The 19,440-nt window shown below is 39.6% G+C and overlaps 1 protein-coding gene across 2 annotated transcripts; it reads right to left on the reverse strand.

Moving 5' to 3' along the window:
- Positions 1 to 897: 897 nt before the first annotated feature.
- On the reverse strand, positions 898 to 17,892 carry tmem248 (transmembrane protein 248). 2 transcript variants are annotated; one of them, XM_085421279.1, is made up of 7 exons: positions 17,554 to 17,892; positions 15,657 to 15,815; positions 14,654 to 14,942; positions 10,349 to 10,499; positions 9,148 to 9,331; positions 7,977 to 8,158; positions 898 to 5,745 (listed from the first exon to the last, which is right to left on the reverse strand). In XM_085421279.1, exons 1-7 carry the CDS (start codon positions 17,554 to 17,556, stop codon positions 5,691 to 5,693), a joined length of 1,023 nt encoding a protein of 340 aa, XP_085277405.1. In that variant the 5' UTR covers positions 17,557 to 17,892; the 3' UTR covers positions 898 to 5,690. The 2 variants fall into 2 exon arrangements, with proteins under 2 accessions (XP_085277405.1, XP_085277406.1); XM_085421280.1 differs by having other exon boundaries at positions 8,015 to 8,158; positions 17,554 to 17,891.
- Positions 17,893 to 19,440: the final 1,548 nt, after the last annotated feature.

Genomic DNA, 19,440 nt, shown 5'->3' on the forward strand with positions numbered 1-19,440 from the left:
GGGGTGGTTTTAACTGCATTAACTGAATTTGCAAGATTTACTTTATCATTATGGGATATTGTGTGTAGATTTCTGAAGTGAAAATGAATTGAATCCATTTTGGAATAAGGCTATAACATGACAAAATGTGGAAGCGAGAAGCACTGAATACTTTCTGTATGCACTGTTAACATAGGTGAATTGGTAATAAGTAAATGGAGTTTCCCTTAGGATGACACCAATACCAGTTCACATAGCACTTTCTAGTCACCAGAGAAGCCAAGAGAACATATATGATGACTAGGCACATCTATACTGGTACATCACAGAACAATACTTATATTACCTCCATGAGTAAAAGTCCTCTACATCCAACTGTGGCTTTGCATCTAAAACCTGCAGGACATCGGCACTCAAGGCCTGGAGTTGCCCATCCCTGCTTTACATGAATGAACCATTGAAACGAAATGATTGGCTGAACTTCAGCTCTGCTTTAAATATTCTTGGAGCCTCACCTTCTTCATGAGTTGTCCATTCAGGGGATTGCTTGGCAATTTGGGTCTCGAGGGCTAGTTTGGCATTTCTTCATCTCCAGCGGTCAGGCCCTACTTGGTAATTCTGCCTTGCTGCCATCTGCCCTCTAAGTCACACAGATAATGTGAAGAACTTGGAAAAACTGATGCCATGTACTTTATCGTAATGCTAAAGTGTCTTGATGCCATGGAAATACGTTAACATCACCAGTACAATCCTTATTTCATGCAGAGAGAGCTAGAGCTTACAGATCTTAATATTTCTCTGACCTCTTATTTTAGGTAGAGCCAAATTAGTTTATTTTCCCTGGGAGATCATTAATCTCCCTAATCTAAATTAATAAATGCTGTGGTGTTGGGGATAAAGGGAGAGTCAGAGACGAAGAGCGGTTGAACTTCAGAGACTGTTTATTTAAACTTGAATTCATTTACAGCAGTTCCACTGGGGAGGAAAAGGGTCTGAATGACATCCTAGCCACATTAAAACCTATGGTCCTATCTACTGTATGTACAGGGAGGAGGATGCAGCTCGACAGTGCAGAAGGCACAGAGTTGGCTTAATATTTGCCTGTAAGCGCTGCTAACATGACAAAAAGGATGACAGAGAGGAGGAAGGGCACCTTTTATTGGAGTCATGTTATAGCAAAAAACACAAAACACTGGTATGGTAGCTTGAAACTGCCAACAAATTAAAATAAATGTAGGCGTCGTTTAGTTAAATGTGCTGATTTGTTTAAATGTTTTTGTCATTTTGTATTCTTTGAATTAATTTCACTTTTTTTGCTTTTCCTTTTATATTATTTGTATTTTTCATTTGCCACCTGTTTCATAATTTACTTTTTTATTTTCTTATTTTTAGTCATTTTTTGCTTTAATATACATCTGAAGGAGTCATACAGTGCGTGTTACTAGGTAAACTTTCTGCACAAACAGCTCCCTCCAATCAGGCGGCATATAGATGTGACAAAGGCGTGGAAACTGGTTGGCAAAGCCATTCAACCGTCCAGTCGCTAGGGAACAATTTGCATTCCCTAACTGGTTGGCAAGTGGTTGCTGGCAACCAGGAGGTACAACTGATTGCAAACTCCACTGAAAAACTTTCAATTGCTTTAGTTGCCTTACCGCTGCAACCTGTTGTGGTTGGTAAGAAACCCAGTAGTAAGGTGGCAAGTTTGCATCTTCCCTCTAAGATATGGGCAACTGTGGCAATCTATTAGGGTGCAAAGCAATCGCAAGGTTTGTAATGCAGCACCGCATAAGTCTTTGCAACCAATTTCATCTCAAATTTCCTTGTTTTTTTCTCAGCAAACTGCATGACTAAGACCTTCTTTCACTGAGCTTTGTGTTTTTTTTGGCAGTTTCAGTCCTCCATACACAGCGACATGGTGCAACTTAAGGTGAATATGGCGCAACTGTTTTCACGTCATTAGTGATATAGTGGAGTAATTTGAAAACTACAACAGCAAGCATCTGCTCCTTTAAAATCCTTTAAATGTACACTTCACAATAGTTAAGATTTGCTTTAGTTTTTCCTGTGCGATTTACAATATGTGATAGATGAAGCAAAGACAATGTTAAGGCGTTTTTTGCAGTCAGAGATGCAAATTTAACCCAAGGGAGGGGGGTGAAAATCGCAGAGAAAAGGATATGAAGCAGGTAAATGCAAGTGATACGTGTTAAGACAGCTTCATTCACAACTTCAAGTTCCTTTAAATCAATCCCGGCTACCCATCCATACCCAAACAGACCAATAAGATCTTCCAAAAGAAGAAAACAAAAACAAACAAAAGCAGGTGGGAGCACAATAGATGGATGAGAGAACGCAACAGATCCATGCTCATCATCTGAACAATAGAATTAGGAAGACTTTTTCTAGCATCATTTTCTGTGTGTATGTTTGGGGGGTATCGTAACCATTACAACCAAAACCAGTCATTCACTGACATACACACGAAAAACGCAAATGTTAAGTACAGCGTTTCATACAACAACATGACGGGAAAACCTTACACTATGAAAACCAATCAAAACAAACAACACAATTCAAGTAAAGCCTCCCAAACTGGAAAAAAAAAAAATTATATATTTATATAACATATTTTGAATCACTTGGAATTCTTGCATCTCAGATTTAGATTACGCTGCTTATAAAAACAGTACATTCAACAAGTACATCAATTATGGAGCAAAAATATAGCAGAGGTAAGTTAAATGTATCGGTAAATGCTATTGAAAAGGAAACAAAATACGTAATTACAAACAGGCAATCTTTACTTCTGTAGGAAGGTTTTTACTCAATTCTCTGGACACAGACCAATGCAACAAACCAGCAGACATACAGCACTGTCTTTTTGTTTTTGCAGATCTAATATGTGCTGCTCTCAGAGAGAAACGAAAACAAACAGCAACAGATTGAAAGTTTTGCAGGTGGAAGTCGGGGGAGGTGACTTGTTTTGTCTCTGAAACAGAATCCTTTTCAAAAATCAGACACTCGGAAACGAGATTTCAGAGAATTGCAGTCTGCAGCTACACTTCATCCAAAACTCACTCTCATACATTCACACACAAAATGAGTCTTTGCACAGTTTCATGTCATTCAAAATAATACAAATGTTAGTTTAATAATTAATATATAATAAATGGATAAATATGATAATGGTATTCTCACTGCTGCTCAGAAGTTTGCCCTTGTTTTTTGAAAGAAAAGTACATTCTTATTTGCTACAGTTCTTAATAGTGAAATGTTGCAATAGTCCCTCTGTTCTGATGGTATAATGTATTCTCAAATGAAAGTATGTTCTGGTAAAACGCAAATTGTTATACATTACATCCAAAAACCAGTATTATCATTAAAGAAGCAACACACTTGGCTAGTAGAGTGCTTTGGATGCCTCCTTAAAAAACACAATTTTATTGTGAAACTCAGTGTTCCTGTTTTAAGAACAGGAAGACCATTGGTGTTTACTACTCCCTTCAGAGACCAGCAGCACCTCGCTCTTACAAAAACACATTTAATGAAACTGCCACTTCAGCGTTTCTCAAACTCTGATGCACTCAGTGGTGGACCAACTCCTCCTACTTCTTTCTCTTCTGCTTGGAGGCATTTTAAGTTGTCCTCTAGGGGGAGTAGTGCACACTGTCGTATGAAAGAGGTGTCAGCAACCTTCGTTAACCACTGGCTAACAGAGAAAAACGTGTATTCTTTTATTGGTTAGCAAATGATTGCCTGAGGCTGCCTGTCATTAGGTGAAACTGCACCAAGGTATACAGTGCAACACCAAAAACTACCTTGCTGGTTGCAAGCAGAGTCAAAGAATTGCCTGTAGTTTGCATGGAGAACAACAACATGTCTGTAAACACTTGCCAACTAACTGCCAAATGGTAGTGAAACCGAACAGTATGATGCAAACTGAAAATGGAAACAGTCCACCGTCAAACTAAAAGCTGCACCTTGTGAAATCTCCCTACTTCATGTAAGCTATAGCAGACCAAAGTGATCTGCCAGGTTCTGGTGCAGCACTCCCTTTGCGATCAATTTCACCGATCATCAGCCAGCAACCTCCTGAAACCACTTGCCAACCAGTCAGAGTACACATTTTTCAGTCACTATGACTCTGCGACTGATGCCTTACATATAATAGAAACGTCAAACTTTTACCATGATTAACTTGCATTTGTTAATATATGGAGTCCCAAGAGCACAGGAGTAATGGTTGCTGAAATTGGGCTTCTGAACACCTACATAGATGTATTAAAAATGACAAGTTATTAATAACCAAAGGATTCACTAAATGATTTACAGTATTTTTTATCATTTCACATTATATTAGATGAAAACTTTTCTTTAAAACAAACAAGGATGGTTATTGTAAACGTCTGAGCAGCAGAATTAATTATCATATTTATTTTTTACATGGAGGCCAATTAGTTTATTTACATGAAAAGAAATAATCACAGGAGATAATAACAAAATGTGCAAGACATCCAAAGGTGCACTATCTATGAAAACACTTTAACATGTGCAACTCATATAATTTATCATTTCAAAAAGGTGACGTAACTAAAGTGTCTGATATAAAGTAACTCAAGGGTCACCCGACATTTACAATAACAGGACAAAGAGCACAAGCTTTATTTCAAACCACAGGCTCATCATACCAGAACAAATAAAATGTGATATTTGGCTGTGGAAGAAAGGGGCGGAGAGTTAATGTGGGGAAAGGGACAAAAGTGATGACCCACGCCTATTTTCAAGCAAGCAAGTCCACCGTAGGTAAGGCAAGATCAAATGTTCTGTATCTCCTGGGTGCGACAGAGAGGACTGGATCAAACACCAAAACTGCTGCACAGTGACTGGCAGCAAATTAAATTCAAGAGGCAGGTGAGTGAAGAAGCAACTGACAGAGGAAAGCATAAGGCCAAAAAAGAAGAAGAAAAGAATATGTGACAAATTTCAACAACAAACAACAGGAAGTTCTGGTAATTCTAACTGCTAATCAAAAGCAGTTCGTAAAAGGAAGATGTGAAATTCTTAAATCACTTAAATGTCACTTAGATGTCTAAATGGACTTTAAAGAACCCGATTCTAACTAGAATTTTAATTAAACCATCAAATTTGGTGCAGAGAAAAGTACTACTTTATTCCATTCCTCGCTTAAGCTGCTATGGTGAGCGCACGCTGAGGATTTAATCATTATTTACCTGCTTTTCTGTTTCCTTAAACATGTTCCAGGTGATTAAACATCACGCTTTGTTATCAGGGCGACAAAACCACTTTGACCTTAAGATATCTAAACATTTACCACTTTGATAAAACACTTCTGTCTATCGTGCTTCATAAGGTGAGTCCCAATCGCCACCAGAAAAAAGAAGTAGCTCTTGGATGTGGCCTTCTGCTTTGTTTCTGTACTGCATGTTTGGACATGGCACTGGGGGGCTCAGGCAAAAATCAAAAGAAATAACAAAAAGGGAAAAAAACAAAACCAAAGAGTTCCTAGAAATATTTACACCACAGATACAGGCACTTGTATATCTTTGGTTGGAGAAACCCAACATTGCAAGAGTAATGCATTCACAGAGCTTTTGTGTCCCTTATTGTATTTCCAGGGTCCACTAGGCAACTGGTAAGTCGTGTTTTTTTTTTAATTAATTTCTTCTCTTTCTTTAATTTTGTCCATGTTACAGGTAAGTCCTGCCATTCTCTGATGTCTTTTTAACCCTCTGACAACGCCACCTGCAATAAAAGAAACGGAATTCAGTTTCAGTAATTACAGAAATTTATGGTACCAAAATCTGGTGATGTAGCAAAGAGCGGTGAAAGTGTGACAGAGGAAGACAAGAGTCTTGTTTACTTGTCTGTTTACACACAGACGCATTTTGCAAGCATTTAACCCCCCACCCCCACCCCCACCCGATCGATGCACTTCACTGATGTTTATTTGGGAAACACGACTGGACTTTATCAGCTATTGGTGACTGTTCCAATGCATCCCCTGTTGTTTTCTGCTGCAATATTTTGAGTGTTTTGTGCTATTTTATTTTGAAAATTTAAATCTCAGCATCCTTAAGAAAGTGGTACACAGACAGTATCCAATTCTCATCATATCTGTCTCGGGATGCAACTATCCATGGGTTTTTTTCCCCAGTTCTGATATGATACAGATACTCTGGCTTCTTTATCTGTTGATACAGAGAACAGACATGATGCCAGAGTGAAATTAAGTTAACAAATCAAATTAGTAAGCTGGACTTCCTGCTACTCTGAGTATGAACCTTTCCTTTATGTATAAGGCAACATTAGGTTCCCCTTTCACATTGCTTTCCAAACAATAGAAGCTAAATTATCGCTAGCAAATACAATTGAGAAGATAGTTTCACTTAACAGGAAGTCATTAGTAAAATAATGACAAAAGGATCACGACAAATAACATGAACTATTTCTGCTACTCAACTCTACTTTTTTGTTCTAGTCTCACTTCCACATGTGAAATAGAAGTGATGACATATAGGGGAACTTTAACAATATTAATAACAACAACAGTAAATAAATTGATAGAAAATGATTAAGATCCCATAAGTGCAGTAAAGTTTCCCAGCAATTGTTATAGCAAACATAAGCAGTGGGGAAAGTGAGCAAGAGAAGCAAACAGGACAAGCTCTGTGTTAAACCACTGGACCACCAAGAAAAAAAAACAAAAAAAAAAAAAAAAACTGCAAACATGGTGCTGCATTTGTGAAATCCTTCCAAACTGCTGTTTGTTTGCTGTTGTCTTCCCACCAGCAATGAAGGGAAAATAAACAGAGCAAGACTGAACTGAACAGCTTTGCCCGCAGGTCAGCACGCTGTCACAGATCAAGCTTTGTAAGTGCAAAACGAGACAGGTGCGCAATCAAAATATCAGGTCCCTATGTGTGAACACCAAATACAGCAGTGTGGAGAGGTAGCAGTGCATAGTTGATGTTAAGCACCAGTGTAATGGTCATCACTGGTTTAGACCCAAGCTGGGGCTACACCCCGTGCCTGTGTGGGGTTCCTCCAGCTTCCTCCCACAGTGCAAAGACATGGATCTCAAATTATCTGGTGAATCGTCAGTAGATGAGAGGTTGAACAGAACCTTGTATGCTGCTTGTATAGTTATGAATGTGTGGTTAAATGTGGCTTATAGTCTCTGTGATCTGAGTGTTCGACATTTATGTGCCTCACAAATTTAAGCTCCAACAATCTAACCTGGAGACGATGCTACATAAACACACATATTATTTTTCCTTGTGTTTGTTACGTTAGAGACATCAAAGAGTCCATCTGTTTGCTTGCTGGTGGTCTCCACTTCAGAACAAAACACACAGACCAATGAATATGCGGGAAACTGCCAGTTACTGGAGTGCCAGTTTGGGTGTAACCAAGGCAGAGTCATGCAGAGGTAAACACACCAAGAAGACAGACAAACTGCACTCTGTTTGTTTTGCTCCTCCCTTCAATATTTCAAACTAAGAGTCCCAACATGAGCTCTTAGATAAAGAAATCTGCAGCTGTTGCCCCACCTTCCTTATCCAAGCAAACAAAAATAACAGCTATGTTAAAATACACTCTCTCTCAACTGGTGTGAACTCGCTATGTGTATAGGGAAAACGAACTGTGCTACATGCAACAAACAATAAGATCAAGGAGGATGAACTCCCTTCACCTCTGTAAGCGAGATGCAACTACTTCATATACCAGGCACAGTCAAGGATCATTACCATAATGTTCACCCAGACTTTTACACCAAATCTTACAGCATTCGGACGTCTTTATTATGCTCTCAAGGGAAGCTTAAATATTCTTTCATTTGGTTTGGAGTTTGTAAGGAGTTCATGTGCCAAAACAAACAAACAAAAAGCAGAGATAGCAGGAAATCAGCAGAGTCATTGATTGGAGCGAGTCTTTGACCGATCACTGGTCAGTTGATACTTGACTGAAACTACCTGTTGAAGTCATATAGCACTGCTGGTGTCTGTTGTACCTTCTCAGGACAGAAGTCAGGGTTGGTTTGTCGCACTTTGCCAGGCCGCCCCTTTATGACTGCATAGCAGAACATAGTGATGACCATGACAAACAGGAAGTAGCTAGTGTGCATCAGGTGAAGGTTGATGAGGGAACGGTCGTCCTAGTAAGACAAGCGTTAAAAGACACAGTTTAATGTCACAGAGTAACTTCGGGTTTTATTTCAAGCAGAAGGCTACAAGCTTGATTTCTTTATTGCTCACTGCACAAGTTACCTGTAGTTTTTGGTGAAGGTGGTACACTAAAAAAAATACGTATAATAGTTACTGCATGCATGTGTGTTTTCTCATAACAGCTGCAGCTCCATGTTAAACAGATCAGCCATTTCTCATTAGAAGAGGTCTTAACATGTCTGCAGTTTTCAGGTGTATTCTTCAGCTGCTGCTCATACTTACTGTGGTGCCTGCGTCAATACCTCAGACAACAGTATACGATTTTCCTCTGAACTTCACTTTGCGCCTCCTCCTCAAAATGCATCATCAAAACTTCCTGTTCTTTAACCCCAACTTTCTTTGATTGGCTGCCCCTTATAAAAAGTTTTGAACCGTCGGGGGGGACTAATGTGCAAAAGACTGATGTGAGAGAGTGTTTATAGCAGTCTGAGGCCTGAGCTTTTGGTTCACATGGATTACTCACACGTACGATAACCTGATTAATCTGAAACTCTGGCGGTATGTAACGTGAGCCTATAACATTGTACCAGTACATATATTGGGGAAAAGCATATTAGGTCCACTCTAATGATAATTTAATTCCAGCCTTGCTGGTACATTTGCAGCTCAAATGCAGCTCACTGTTCCTGGAACAACCTACGCCCATCAGTACAGATCTAAATGCCTTTCAGAATAAACTACAGGTTTAGGAACATTTACCTCTAAATGATCTCTCTGTGTTACAATGGGTTAAAAAAATACTATCAACAAAGTATACCATTCTTATTCTCAGTCATCCTACTTGTTTAAATCATGGGGAAATTACACTAAAAGGATGCATATCACAGAAACTTTGTTTTTTACCTTTACGTATTTAAATGAAATGAGACATAAAGAACTACTGTTGAAATTCAAAAACTGAGGAGCTGTGGTGACTCACATCTGGAACAATCACGGTAAGTTTTGGGTTGAGTGCGTGGTACACTTTGCCAATGGCTCCTTTGTAACACCAGAAGGGGTTGTAGTCCTGACTGTACTTGGTATCTGAGTCGCGGACCGTGGTGAACACCTTGTACCAAGATGTGGCATTGGTGTACGTCTCTGGCACGCAGTGTGGTGGCTGCCTGCAAACAAAAACACAGGGGCTTTTGTTAACTGGTGCAGTGGAATTGTTCACACCATATTATAGCAGAGAAACGTACAGATGTTGTTGCTGTTTATCTGCTCTGTATATTTTCTTATGTTTATTTGTGTCAAACAGCCTTATTATGAAAAATTGCTTATTTGGGTGACAACAGATTATCCATCAGGACAGGAAGGAAAACAAATGCAACACACAGATGCCACAGCTGCTGACAGGGGGGGAAAAAAAAGCACAAGAGCAGACATATCAAGAGGTTTTGATCAATTTTAAATAATTATAGTAATAAATAAGTAAAGTAAAAATTGTGGATAACAATTTATAACTTTTTAATGTATAATTTCATATTATGCAGTTTATAACTGGGCCACCAGAGGGATCTAAAGCAGTATCCAAGGCAACTGATCCAATGAAACAATATGACTGTCTACAAATAATAATAAAAATACTGCTACTACACTGATAATTGGCATAGTTCAGTAAAAGATAACAAATGAAGCTTAATTTGTCTGATGGAGCCTCACTCACACTGCCTCTACACTTTAACAAGACCCACATTTCATCATATTTGCAACATGCAAGGTGATGCAATTTGCACCTTGACTACCTCTTGCTTATCTTGACAGATTCAATTAATCAAATTGAGCGGCATACGTCTGTTCCATGCATGGGCATGCACAAGCCCTGCAAAAATATTTGTGAGTCAATCATTTGCAAAATGTAACGCTGTAGTAACAAAGTACTTGCAAATCACTTTAACTGCAGAGCTACAAAAGGAAGCTGCACATTACTGCACATTTTGTGGTTTCGCAAATGGTTCAAAATAACAAACAACAACAACAACAAAAATGCATGTTTCTGTAAAACAAGGCAACGCAGACTTATTGCCTTTACTGAATGATAAACTCCTCAAAGCTGCATTTCATTTAGTCTGCATCAGAAAGCTCAAGACTAATTTAGTGCGCTTGTTCCCTTGAGTTATGGAGGCAGTCCAACTCACACTGTGACTGGGAAGATATTGCTGGCCGCTGTGATGGTCATGCAAGTGCTGAACACCACCTGCTCGCAGTGACCGTGCAGAACACAGTCGTCCGAGTTCCAGGATACGGGCAGAGTAAACGTGATGTTTATTTCTTCATGAGCTTCTCGGCCTACAGGCAAAACAAAGACAACGAGAGCAGCAGATTGTTTTAAACTTTTCACGACAAGATGTCACCAACTCATTTCTTTTACATTTTAATCACAATGTAATGTTTTTAAGGCAACCTCGTGTTGCATTTCCATGACCCCAAGATCAAGCTAAAAACCTCTGAGCTCTAAAGCGAATATCAGAGGTATGAACAGTCCAAACAGTATGAATGCAATTCCTGCAGCAGGAGGCTCATACCAAGCTACCCCCTGATAACTAATGACAGGCTGATTTTGTAGGCTTATGCAATATTTTTCAAACTGCAAAGGAGATTAGAGGATTATCAGTCAAACTGAGTGGACTCCTGGGTGTGATTTAGGACTGACGTGTTCATCCAGATGGAGGAGACAATAGAGAAAACAAAAGAAATTCTCACTAAGTCCAAAAACTGTTCTACTAGGCAACTCGTGCTTTATAAACTCTAGTTTAAACAGATGAGAAACTTTGATGTACAATGATAAAAATAAGCATTTATACTAAAAAAAAAAAAAAACCTGTCATAGAACTAATATGCAGCATTTGCATTTGATTTTTCTCTCCGAGTAATACATTTGTTGCCATTCAAATTCAAGATAATGCTGTTCCTGGCTAACAGCTCAGCCAATCACAACTCCGGCACAATAAAATAAAACACAAACTAGGGCCTCTTTATGAAATGTAATTTACAAAATAAGGCTGCAGTATATAATTTTAAACGAGAATTGAGGTAAGACAGTACAGTTCAGATGAGTATATTTTGATGTTATGTTACACAATCGCTTTCATTCAGAAAGTCATGCCAGCGTTTGGATCTCTGCCCTCAAGAAAGACTCAAGCAAACCCCACCCTCCACTTTCCAACAAGAAATAACAGCATAAAGTCTGAGAAAGTTACTCCAACCAGCTGTATGCGTGACAATAATAGTTCATCATTATCCATTAACATCGACAATAACAATAATTTTTGGTTTGCGTAAGCAGGAACTAAATCACTTTCTTTGAATAGAGAATTGCAGATGACTACTTGTTTTTTAAGGGTGAATTTGAATCTAAAATGACACGTTCAACACTACAGTCAATGACGCAAAGTGACTGAGGCAACAGGAACCTGCAACCAGAAACCTTAAAAGGAGAGAATGGGTCACTCCGAACAGACACAGCAAAACTTGAATCACCGTTATTTATTTTAAATGCAAAATTGATCTTACTGACAATTCAACAGACGTCTTTGACAATTTTCACCGCCATTCGTCTGTTTCACTCCAGACCTGGCAGGTACTCACACGCACACTGCTGCTTACCCAAATGCAAATTTGTGACAAAGTTCAGTGCTGAGTGTGATGTAGTTTGGATGAGCAGCTCTTATAATTTGGGTAAAAACTGTTATTTGTTGCCAATGTTTCACCTACACTGTCAGAAAACATGCACATACAGGTATGTTTGCTTGACTCTCTTTATGAGAATACTGATTAACATTAATGTATCCCCAGCCTCATACAGTTGGACATGTACAAAGTACATTTTCGGTTGTTTTATCATCATTTGTTTTGGTTTCCTGTGATAAAAGACTTAATTCACTCATATAATTAGAACAATCAAAATGCAAGGAAGCCACAATCTTCCCTTTTTCAACAAGCACAATCACAAACACACTCCCTCTTACACACTAATAACAGCCGTTTCCTGATAGCTGTCCTTGTTTAAAAGCACCGCGTTCTGACTGCATGTGACATTCTGTAAACTGTAGCCATTTCCAAATAACCAGGCTTACACTCTCTCCAAACAAGCGCTGCATTAAAGTAATATAAAAAATTCATTTGACTAAAAACTTTGCCTCTAAGTAATAGAAAAAATTTTAAAAAAAATTGGACTTCATGTGGACATAGTAAATCCTGAACTTTGAAAGTTGGCAACATTAAGCAGAGTCTGTTAGCCAGAAATCTGCCAAGTGTAATGTTTCACACATTTTTTTAACATGCCTTCCTAATTCCAACATGCAGCACCTCAGAAGTGAAGCAGCAAGAAAACACACATGGTCTTTCAGTGTGTATGAGCACTTTAGACAAAAGGAAAAGTTTGCTTCTTTTTTTTTGCCTGTCCCATTTGGTTCTTTAGCCGTCAGAATTGATGTCTGAAGACCAACAAGGATACCCAATGGATTTACTTTGCCAAATGGATCATCAAGACCTTGCCGTATTGGTCCATTTGATCAACCTTTGTTGTTATTATTTATTTTATTTTATTTTATTTTCAGTTGTTACAGACGGGACAGACCTGACTGAGGGATAGGAAAGGGAGAAAGAAAGATGAAGGAAAAGAAAAACAGAAGGGAAGAGGGACAGTGAGAAAGGGCACTTAAATAGAGAAAGAAGAGAAAACAAATCTCCTGGATCACCTGTTGAGAGAAAAAGAAGAGAAAACAAGCAAAAAAAACAGAGCAACTTACTAAACACAACACCATCACGTTAATCTAGCTAAGTGTAAACAGCAGTAAACACTAAATATTGAATGCTGTTGTGCAGCATTCCAACTACACCTTTATTGGCTGCTTGGAAACAGCAGCCAATAAAGGTGTAGTTTATGTCTATGAAGAGTGAACACCCGTGTGCACACCTGTGTGGATCAGCGCGCTTGTATTCAAAAGGTTTCCCCATGCAATGGTCTGCTAGAGGATGTAGAGAGCCATAGCCCTGTCCCCCAGGGCATGAAGCAGGCATGGAGGAGATCCAGGCTCCAGACATCCAGAGGCCCCAGAGTGCGAGAGCCCAAGGAGGACCACCGGAGGGGCATCCGTGCCACCCTCCTGGGAAGAGCTGAGGAGAGCCCCAGATGAGGGGTCACCCAGTAGCCACAGAACAGAAGCCAGAGGGGGCTGCAGTGGCGTGCCCGCCGGCTCTGCCGGCAGCCAGCTGTGCCAGAGTGAACCGAGCCGCAGGCCCAGAGGCCGGAGTCCCGAGGGCCCCCTTTGCCCCGGAAGAGGCCTGACCGAGCAACAGGCACCAGGCCAAATAGTCACTGGGAGTGAGCTGGTACATACCTGAGCGCCCAGCCCCGGACACCAAGAACCACCAACGCACCGACCCCTGAGGGCATCATCAGGAAAAGTTTGCTAACGCACACTCAGATAAGCCCGCAGACATATTCAGAAGCTTCACAGCATTTTAGGAATTCACGTTTCACTTGGTGGGCTCGCCGGGATCAGCTTAACGTTACACAACACCTCTGCTGTTTGCTCACCATGTTGAAGTAAAGTCACAGCACTGAGAGGTAAAGTAAAAAGCCCAACAGAAGATGCATCTGACATCAGAAAAAGGCAGCCACAACGCAAAAACTCTCCACACTATAGAGAACACAGGTTTCTCCCATGATAATTAAAGAAAACACCTGTTGCATAGCACGAGCAACGAGTGTAGAATTCATCCGAGTTTCCAAACTTGCCTTTCCATGAAAGGGTTCAGAGCAAATGCGGAATTCCTAATTTGTTAGATACAAAGATATCCTCTGCTAAGCAATGCCTGAAAGGCCTGATCACCACCTGTCACATCAAGACTCCTGCACCATTTTAAACAATCGAAACAAATGCTTTTTAATACCTGAAAATTAAGAAATAAGAGAAAATAACACTGATATAAGGTATTATATTTTTGCTGCTTGGTATACAGCTAACTGTAAAATCATCCCAACAGCACAGTATTTAAGGCTCGCCTTTACATGAAATTAAAGCGAATCGCTGAACTTTTGGATGCTGGCCAAACTAAACAAGGAAGTTGAAGATGTATAGTACACTTACAGCCGTTTGAGCCACAGCTGACTTAGCTGTATCCTATTGATTTTCGACAAAAGGGTCTGCTTTTTAACCAGTCTTAAAATACCTTGTACACATTTAATACCTCTTACAAATTTAGGGGAAATATAGAGGCAATTAAGAACTTGACCGATTTTGATTTCAAACCTTTAAACGACCCCTAAACACCGACATATTGTTGTGAAACATTGTTTTTAGGCTACTCTACATCTGTATGAGCTGGCGTGTATTAGGCGTACATCTACCACCTGCAGTGGCAAGTAACAATCTTTCTTCTTCCTTAATCGAAGCTACAAGAGCAATCAAACCTAGCAAAGAAATATGAGAACCTACCTGAGAGGCCTACTTGCTGCCCCAGCACCGTGGCATACAGGTGGGTGATATTGCGAGAATACCCTCCAAATGGACGCTGAGGGTCCAGCGTGAGGGTGATGGGGACTGAGATGTTAATGGGCCCCGAGTCCTCCAGCAGTAGGGGAACCTGAGTGCTGGAACGAGCCTGGCCGCTAGTCACCACCATGCTCTCCGGCGTGGTCGACTCGTTCAGGCCGTGCTTTATCGTTTCATTCTCTGACACACAAAAGTCCAGCTCATTGAAGCGCAACAGAAAGGTGTTCCAGTCCTGTGAAAACAGTGAATATGTTTTTAACTGCCAGACATGACAACAGAAATTCATGTACAATGTTGCTGTTACTGTATGTATTTGTAGACAATATTTAACCTATGTGCAATATTTAGTTTGGTTACAATGCATCCAATTATTTAACTAGAACAACCTTTTTCATTTGCATATGCCTCCTTTCAGATTTACATGCTGCACACTGTGCAGAGAATGTGTATATTATATCATAACTTGTTCCCTCTGCATGCCGAGAGCTAGGGCAGAGCTAGTTGCTTAGTGCAGGTTGTTTGATTGTCAGCTTTATCATCTAAAAGCTACCTGATCAAACTTCATAAATCCTGACTGAGAGATGGTGCATGACCAAAAGAAGAATCCATGAAATGTGCAGATCCAAATCATTTTCTTTTGAACTGGGCTTGGCAGAGCACCATGTGCTCCAAATGCCCCTTAAATCTGACTCACATCAGAGCCAGGTGAAAAGGGGTCAGATACATATATATCCCACTTTATCCTACAAGAAAGCTGTTCTCAGCCTTACATCCTGTAGTGCAGTTGAAGCATGGTTTTAATAAAAGAAAAAAAAATGCACCCTTTAGTTATAAAGCAGGCAACAAAGGCCACCACCTGACATTCAGCATTAGCAGTGATCACACTTTACCGTTTTAGGACCACATAATTTCATCTACTTCAAAAAACTGCACGGGTGTGCCTTACCTCGGTTAACTCTGGAGACTTGATCTCTTTAATCTTGAAGAAATAACCGATGGTCAGGAAGGCGATGGCCACTGCACTTACACTGATCATAAAAATGACCAGAGGTGGACGGTTGTTGATGTAGCTTCTCAGGTTCTCTATAGGATTTAACAAGTACACCTGCACACAGACAAGCACAGATTAGCTAATATTTAAGTATGAGAGAGAGTGTGACTTGCTTTGCATCGAGGTTTGCACTAAGAGACAAACCCAACTTAAATGACTGATACAAGGCATATGAGCATACGTGTCACTCACGATGACAAAGTGATGCATTAAATGCTTTAAACACAGCATTAGCAGTGATCACAGTTTCAAATGAAGAAAAAAAAAAAAAAAGACGTTTGCTTTAGAGTCCAGTTTAAGATTGTGCACAGACTAAACAGCAACAAATATGCTGGGCTCACACTTAAATCTACCTTTAAAAATTATGCTTCAGAGTTACTCTGCACCATACAATTACATTGTCTGAAATTTAAGCAAATGAGGCCATCTCTGGCAGACAGTTCGCCACCAGAGTCATCACTAGTGAAGCATTCTAGGCAAACCACATTTAGATGATCTGTCTTGTATTAAAACCAGATTCTTTGATCCCCATGATAGAACAGAGAAAACCCGACTCATAGTGGTCAAAACATTTATAATTCTTTATTCAATCATCTTCCGGAAGAGAGAGAGCCCTGCACAGCCCAACGGCAGTTGCAGGATCTCTAACATTAGAATCTAAGAATGTCTCACATATAGGTGTTATTTTGGTACTTTACACATCACACATAGGGAAGCATAGGGAAGTGAATACTTAAATTACCAGTTGTAATAAAGTAATGTGCTACATATTTCAACCAATTTCAAACACGCCAACTCTGCAATCACACTTAACTTATGGTTATGGTTTATTGTGTATTTTGTTGTACAACTGTGCATCATATAAATACTGCGTATCATCAGCATGAAATAACACTAAAAAAAATATTCAGCATTGTATCTGGTTAAGACCCACTGATACAGTTCATCATATTCGGATAATAAACTAAGACGGAATTAATGTTGTTAAATGACACCGGAGTCAAATCAGACTGGTATACACAAATTGCCCACAGGTTCTTCGAAAACGGCACTTAACTGGTTCAGCAAGTTGCTTTGGCTGTGGAATTATTTAAACAGGACATTTAGCAGCAGAGCTACCTTTAAAAAAAAAAAAAATCCTCTCACTCAATCAAATAAAACTTTGAAAATTGCACTGATGCTTTGGAACAGAGTATATATATATATATATATATATATATATATATATATATACACACATACACACCCAGTCAGATGGAACTATGCAGACAATATGCTCACGGCCTTTGACATGATGTTTACCACGATGAGGAACTAAGATAAACCGTTGGCTCAAATAATTACAGCACCTCTACATCATTCAAGGATCCCGTGTGAGCTTTTTATGCATGTTTATTGAACTCATTGCCCTGTACCGAGTATGCAGTACAGTAAGCAAGGACATTTCCGCGTATTTGCTGGAGCCATGTGACTTTATCGTTCTCTAAAGTTGTCAAAACATCCAACTGTATACTGAAATATTTCAAAGAATTAATGCAAAATGTTGATGCAACAGAATTGGGAAGATAGTGTGAACATCTAATTCTACAATTAACGCCCTACCAGAAGAAACCGTCGATAATATGACAGAAAATCGTTTAAAACTGCAGACGTGCGTTAATTCAGCCCTGTGTTTAAACGACAGGCAGGTGACAAGCTCTCGGTAACATACTACGACTCGGGTCGCTAGCTACCTCGACAAAGTGACAAAGCTGGCTAAATTAGATGGAAAGCACGCACAAGCTGTCCTTACCATTTTTCCCGTGTGTTCCTCTGACGGATGCTAGCTGGAAGGTTCGTTTCGGTATCACAATAACAAGGCAGCTAGCTCTCTGCGAAGCTAGCCTGTGCTGCTAGCTTACTCGCTTTCCTGAAGCTAGTCCCTGCTGAATATCCCGCGGAACAGCAAAAATCGGTGTTCGCTTGAGACAGCCGGGCTTTCAGCACACCAAACACCGTGTGTACTGCTTCCCATTCTTTGCTCTATAGCTCACCGCTGCACTAATGAGAAGTATTTTTTTCTCGTACAGCCTGGAACAACGTCAATGTCTCCGGGTCCTCCCTCTGCCGACATATCGTCCGCGCCCCCGCACTGCGTAGTAAAAACGTCGCACCGCACCGCCGCCGTCGCGTTATTTTCATAGAACCTGCGCCTGAAAATAGACGTCAGTACGTCGGTGATGCGCAGGCTTACGTAATTTACGTAGAGTACAAGCGATTTTGCAGCGTTAAGGTACCATAGGAAACGAAAGGTTTGAAACGGAACGTCTGACGTTTTCTTTTTTCTTCTTTCTTTTGTCATGTTTCCAAATGTCCCATTGTAAAGGGTTGAAAAGTCGTAAAAAACTGATCCGTTATTTATGTTATGTATTTACGAAAACCAAATAATAAACCATCAAGAAAATAGCTTGTTCCAACTCAGGCATCAAAGGTACACCTTTAGTAAGATATTTTATTGGCGTCTGTCATGCAAGTATTGGTACAACTAATACTCTAAAACCTGAAAAAGTCAATATTAATATTGTTTAACTTATATTACCATCAAAATAAGCCCTACTTTTTAATAGACACACATTTTGCTTTGTTCTTTTTAAAAAAAAAAAAAAAAAGTTTTCAGCACTTATTTTCAAATCTTTGCTCAAATACACTATTGTGGGCTAATAAAAACATTTAACTGTTACGGTAACAGGGCTAAAATTAGAGTAACGGGGTTGCACAAGATAACAGGTTGAATTGATATATTTCATTTTAGATGTAGAGTCATGGCATATAACAAATAAATACTCAGAAAAGCAGAATGTTTTATTTTTGTTGGGGTTTTTTTTTATGTTTGGAATGTTTGATTTAAGCTGGGAAGCCTCCAAGCCCTCGCCTCACGCTACGCTGAAAAGGATAAACAGAAGAGAATGTTTGATTTATATGTTCGGTCTACCGTTGACTTTTTAAAATATGTTGAACAGTGGTTCAACAATCAGACACAAAATCAGAATAAAAACGTGGATTTATAACTTATTTGAATAATAACATTTGAAATACAATTTAGTGATCACGAAGCTGGAACAAGAGAAAATAGTTTTAAGAGACATTTTGCATTTTAATTAATATTTTGTATAATTACACCTGTCTCAGGACAGGTGTCATTTACACACCAAATATATGTTTTAGTATTTTCTGCATGGATTAGTCTTAAATTCGTGCCTGGACAGAAAATATACTGCCTCCTGCAGTTCAGCCTTAGGCGCAGCAGAGGTCGCTAAAGGACTAGAAACTCCTGTTTCTAGCCAAAACAAGCTTTTCAGTTTTCGCAAATATGGCAAATGCAGTTGGCCAGAACTGAAATAAATCGCTTTTTACATGCTTTCGTTTATCTTACAGCAAAGTCAAGTTTGCCCATAAAGCGCTACTGTTTTGCTAAAGCAGTTGATCCTGTAAAGGATTTACGACAAGGTAAACTCGTTGATGGCACACGTTGAGAAGCGATGGAGGTTACAAACGGTGTTAAACCAAAAGACGAACTTGCACATGTGTATTTTTTTTTTTTTTTTAAAGCGGCTGGTGCTTGAAAAATGACTGCTACCAGAAGCCTGTTGCTGAATGGATCTTTTCCCCATAACTGCAGTTTGCAGCCTATCAACTTAGC

The sequence above is a fragment of the Rhamphochromis longiceps genome, linkage group LG10 (assembly GCF_057381845.1).
Source record: "Rhamphochromis longiceps isolate RC_006_pf linkage group LG10, R_longiceps_female_GT1.1, whole genome shotgun sequence".
Lineage (NCBI taxonomy): Eukaryota > Metazoa > Chordata > Actinopteri > Cichliformes > Cichlidae > Rhamphochromis > Rhamphochromis longiceps.